Consider the following 5,475-nt stretch of genomic DNA (forward strand, 5'->3'; position numbering starts at 1 on the left):
TTAAAAGCTCCTGACTGCTGACGGGTAGTAAATCTTTAATTCTTTGACCAACCAATGAGGTTCTGGACAGCTCAACAGTGAACTTTCTTTAAATGACCAGTGTCCAAGTCTATGATATGACAAGTTCAAGATTTAACATTAAGAGGTTAATGCCTGAGATAGTTTATAAAAGTATTGTTACGTCTGATTATATGGATAATAGATGTTTGTTAGTTTGTGTGTAACATGCATTGTTATTTCATTAGTGAGAATGCTGTTTTAGTAGCTCACTCGATGAAATAAAAGTACCAACTCAAACCCCTACCCCATCCCCCACACACAACAGACAACAACACATTTTTTTAAAAGTGTATGAAGTAATTATTTTATAGATCCTCTTCATATAATACCTCTCATGGTTGCCATTTTGCGTCAATGTGTTTGATTTAAAGGAACTACAAGTACTGTAACAAACAATACAAAATTGTTGGCTGCAATGTAAACATTCAAGCAGCAGCTAGAAATTTCGACAATAAATTAATCAAAGCACAGAAGGCGCTGAATTTGTTTGGGTCTCAGAATGCCAGAAAGGTGAAGGTTGTGAGATTATACACCAATTTGTTTTTGTATAGTGCCACCAATGCTTTCAAGCGTTTTAATTGTAGTAAATTGGCTATAAGACTAATTGCAACACTGATATTCAATTCAATGTTTATTTGACTTAAACAATTTGAAAAAAGAAATGAGTTGCCTTAACTGGGATTTGAACTCCAGACCTCTCGCTTCCTAAGCGAGCGCGCAAACCCCTCGGCCACGGTGAAGTTATATGTTAACGGCATGAAGAAAACCATATTATTCTAAATTAGGGTTTGTAACCCTTATTATTTCGACGCTAACTGTTGTTTAACGCAGATGTAAATAATCATGGAGCTTACTATAAGCATGTATATCTATAAAACATAAAACAATATTAAAAATCTTCGACCATTCGGGAACTATTTTGCTTAAGAATTAATGCGCCTGTCATTTGACCATCTTTACGCAGTGATCTCAGTGACCTCGCAGTGACCTGAATTTTTCGTCGTTAGTGTACATATAAAAGGAACTAACCGCTTCAAAAAAGCGGACTACTTTCGGCATTTGCAATTAACAGCATCAGGGTCTGAAATTTCGCTACCATTATTTGTTTGGTCTGACGACCCAAACAAATAAAAACTGCCTTTTCAGTCGTTGTTTTTAGGAATCAATCAATTTCAGCTTTGATTTTCTATCGACATGTCAACATCATACTGAAAACTACCGGAAAAATCAAATTTGGCAAAACGAAAAAGTAGATTCTTTAGCACATACATCATTCAAGAACAGTTGATGGCACTTGTCATCGATCCGAGTTATACTTAAAAAAATGCTCAAATTGATCGGCAGGAGGCATATAAAATGCTTTACAAATCCATTATGTTGGACACTTTCGCAAAAAATACACAATTGAAATATAATAATCTAAATAATCGTCGCAACTGCAAAATTTATTGTAAAAATTCTATTAAACCACCGCTAATAACCTGCTTTTAAAGTCTTCCCTACCTTCGTCCAGAATTAAAGTCACCTTGCTATACGCAATACGCTCGAGTGTACCAGTGGGTAAAACTCATTCAGGATGTTGTTTTTCTTTAGCGAGAAGTTTAGTCACGTGTCTAAATAAACGCATTTCTTTTTCATTTTAAATTATTTCATCACGTTTTTTTCAACATAATTATATACTTATATTCGTTCATATTTAAAAAAAACATTAAATGAGAATTCTCGCGAAACTCATTCACGATAGATTAGGCCAAAACAAAATGATCTTGTGGTTCAAGTAACATGACCGACCCTGTATTTCCGCACGCTATCTAGAACATTTTATTGCCCTATAGTGAATATATCTGACACACAGTTAAATTTTACTAAATACTAATTATAAAAAAATGTTTTTCCGACCTACCTACCCTATTATTGTTAAGCATGTTACCAGAACCTCAAGATCATTTTGTTTTGGCCTTATGACGTTAAACACGCAGGCCAATGTTCCCCATGGAATTTTTATCTTATGTATACCATATCAAAGCAAGTGAGTAACTGTCTTAAACAGGACATCAAAAATTAAATAATTTAAAAAAAATCAAATTAAAGTAATTTTTCGGGCTTTAGTGCAATTGTAAGTCTTGTGTTTAACAGACATGAGCTAGTTTAAAAATAGTTAAACACATAAGTATAAAAATGTAAAATCATTAATATAAAAGCTAACTTAATAACAGCATACTGCATGTGTTATTTCGAATACATCCATTTAAGGAAATATAAGGTAAAAGTCGGTTATCTACGTTCATTGTACAAACAATCTTTTAAATTTTATCAGGACTAAAACTAGAAAGCACGGATAAAAATCATATCAATATAATATTTCATTAGGGTTTCAAGAGGGTTAAATGGCGGTCATTGATAAAACTTAAGTGTAACCAAGCTTTACGACTCTGATAAAATTGTTTGTAACATCAATCAATGTATTAACGCTCATATAAGACTTTAGTCAAAATATTTTAACCTACGGAATTTTTAGATAATTTTTGACATGGTCAAAATCCCAAAGGTTAAAAAAATTAAAGGTCTATTATAGGGTGGAAAACGCTTTTACACAAATATACAAATTCCTTGGTAATAATACGTTAATAAACATAAAATATATCATTTAACATTATTTAGCGAAAAAACAATCAAGAAAAGGCACCGCAATTCGTCAAAACTCAATATTTACTCTTTTTGTTTTGAAAGTTTACCTTTCCCTACCTCCCCGAGGAAGACTTGCACTACTGTACCGTAAGGTGTACTTCGAAAATTTAGTGGCTTTACCGTTATGCGGTAACATGCTACTAAATTTTGAGAAATTTATTTTAGTGTTGTTTTTGTTTAAAGAAAATAATTGAAGACACAGTAAACAAACTATATTGCAATATCATACAGTATTTAGGGAAAAAACTTGAAAAATCAGTGAACAAAGTTTATAACAAAGTTTATAGCAATTAAACCAGAGACATAGATAAACATAGTATTCAAAAGTATGGATAATGTTGTTTTACAGAATGCTTCATAAATGTGACTTTGAACATACAGGTTATAGGTTACATATTACTTATAAAGAGAAATTTACATAGATGTATGTTTTATTATTGAAAATGGCCTACAACATTAGTGAAAAAAACTGAGCTTTAGATAAATATTTTCTGTTTTATAAAATTTGACGAATATACAGTATAGACTTAAAACGGCACAAAGTTTTCATCAAATAGTGTGAATATAAAAACAATTTAATGTTATAAATTTTGACCTGCGCCGCATAGACGTTACTATGGTTACAAAAAGAGAATTTTGAAGTTATGTTCAGTTATAATGAAAGATCTAAATAACAAATTTATAAGATAAAATGTTTAGCTTCACAATGGTAAAAGTTGAATTGCAATAATTGTATAATTATAAAAATTGTGAAGAAATATCGGGTAATTCTGGATCATGCCCCGTATTCAAAGGACTGAGCCCTGTTTAAGAAGAGACTCTACGAGCTCGATCAAGCTTACATGACAATAGCTTCATCTTTGTCATAAACTTGTCCCTATTTATCTTTTCTAAAATGTTCAATTTTTGGAACGATTTGAACTTTCGTTCTTTCATAGGTTTTGTGAGTTGTTCCGGCTGAAGCAACTCGACAAAGTACTTAATGTCATTCAACCGATCGTCCTTTCTTGAGCCTGTTTTAACGTCAGGTATGTCTGCATCAGTCATTTCCCCAAATAGCACATCCAACGCTTTCCCAACTCCACCGGCAAGCTTTCCATGGCGGGCTAATGTTGTAGGCGTTAATTTGGATCCAACTTGCCGTATGCTTTCTAAAAAACGTAAACAAAGTTAAGTCTACCAATTTCGGCCAATTAACATGCTATTATTTAAAAAGAACTTAAAGGGTGTTGGGGTCGTTTAAAGGGGAGATGAGTTAAACTGTAGCAATGAATTTCGGTCGTGGTCCGCGACCACAGAGGAACGCATAAATTAAAGCCCCAGAGTGCCATTAAAAAAACATGGGTCTTAACGAAACTGTCGTTTCTGTTGGGAATCGTTATTCCAGTGTCGTTAAGTAAACATTTCACTGATAAAATATCTCCGCCCTTGGGCCAATACACGCCCTCAAACAAATAACAGGACCTATATGAAATCACTTGTTTATTAAGATATAATACAATACGTATAATTCTACAGAATGATGAAGACATACCCTTGAATTCTCTGTTTAAGAACTCGTTGACAAGATCAGCCTCTAGGTTCTTATCCACCCCACCTTTCATGTTTACTGTTCTGTTGAACAGTAAGTCTTGTCTGAGTCTCTCCGGGAGAAATCCATTAATGCCTAAAAAGAAAATTATATTTTCTACATCTCTGCCTGAAACGTAATGAATATGTGGGGAAATTCACATTATTATTTGGTAATCAAACTTTTACTTGGCATGCTTTTAAGAAAAACTAACCAGCAATCAGTCTGTGAGCAAGAATCGTATACTTCGGGTGGTTTCGTGAAAAGAAATGAAGCAGAGCATTTTTCCAGTAAGATGCAATCTGTTTCCCGCGTTAGTCTCAAACCGGATCTTTCTTACAAGGTCAGACAGTCCCATACCACGTCACTGTCGCATCATGCCAGTTTTAAATCCACCTCGCAACCACTGATAATCGTTTAGGCGAAAGCTTAGGCCAGAATACGAACAGATACAATATAAGACCTGGTGGACGCTCCTCTTCTAGCCCTAACGGCAACTGCACAGGCAGGTCAGAAGGATATCTGCAGACTTGATTGATAGACGAACAATGCTGTCTGCGTGCCAAACGCAGATAGTAAATACATTAAGAAAATGAACACCGTCCTACAGCAAAAATAAATAAAGAACAATCTAGATCTAAGTCATTTACTACTTGAAAACGAGAACAATCATCTTAAAAGGTCGATTGACACTAAAAAATAACCAAGAACGCAATGATTGAAAGCTAAACTCATGTTTCTAAAAGATTTGCAAAATGAATATATATCAAACGGCATCCTGATTGATACTAATGATATGAATTGTATTCCAGACCCAACATATCCTTGCAATACAACCTCGTCAACTCCAGACTGTGAGTTGGAACTGAAATGGTTAAAGAAGCAGCTGTTTCCAGAGAAAGCATGAAGAAGGTGATAGTGTTTTGCAGGTAAGCTCATTTTTGTGTATATATTGTAATTAAAGAATAATAGCCTACTGGTCATTTATATTTCATAGATGCCATCATCACAATCTTCTTTGTTTTGCAATAGTTCGCTACACAGATAATTAATAAAATATAAAGTTCTAAGCATTATTAACCATCTTTATATCTTCATATACATCGGGCATTTGATAACTCTATATAACTTGACAGTTTCAAATACAAGAACATAAT

At 33.7% G+C, this 5,475-nt stretch overlaps 1 protein-coding gene across 1 annotated transcript; it reads right to left on the reverse strand.

Moving 5' to 3' along the window:
• Positions 1 to 2,629: 2,629 nt before the first annotated feature.
• LOC132748337 (uncharacterized) lies at positions 2,630 to 4,624 on the reverse strand. The gene is made up of 3 exons (XM_060737919.1): positions 4,533 to 4,624; positions 4,283 to 4,414; positions 2,630 to 3,899 (listed from the first exon to the last, which is right to left on the reverse strand). Exons 2-3 carry the CDS (start codon positions 4,350 to 4,352, stop codon positions 3,556 to 3,558), a joined length of 414 nt encoding a protein of 137 aa, XP_060593902.1. The 5' UTR covers positions 4,353 to 4,414; positions 4,533 to 4,624; the 3' UTR covers positions 2,630 to 3,555.
• Positions 4,625 to 5,475: the final 851 nt, after the last annotated feature.

This window comes from Ruditapes philippinarum, unplaced genomic scaffold (assembly GCF_026571515.1).
Source record: "Ruditapes philippinarum isolate M1 unplaced genomic scaffold, ASM2657151v2 ctg475_1_1_1_1, whole genome shotgun sequence".
Classification (NCBI taxonomy): Eukaryota; Metazoa; Mollusca; class Bivalvia; order Venerida; family Veneridae; genus Ruditapes; species Ruditapes philippinarum.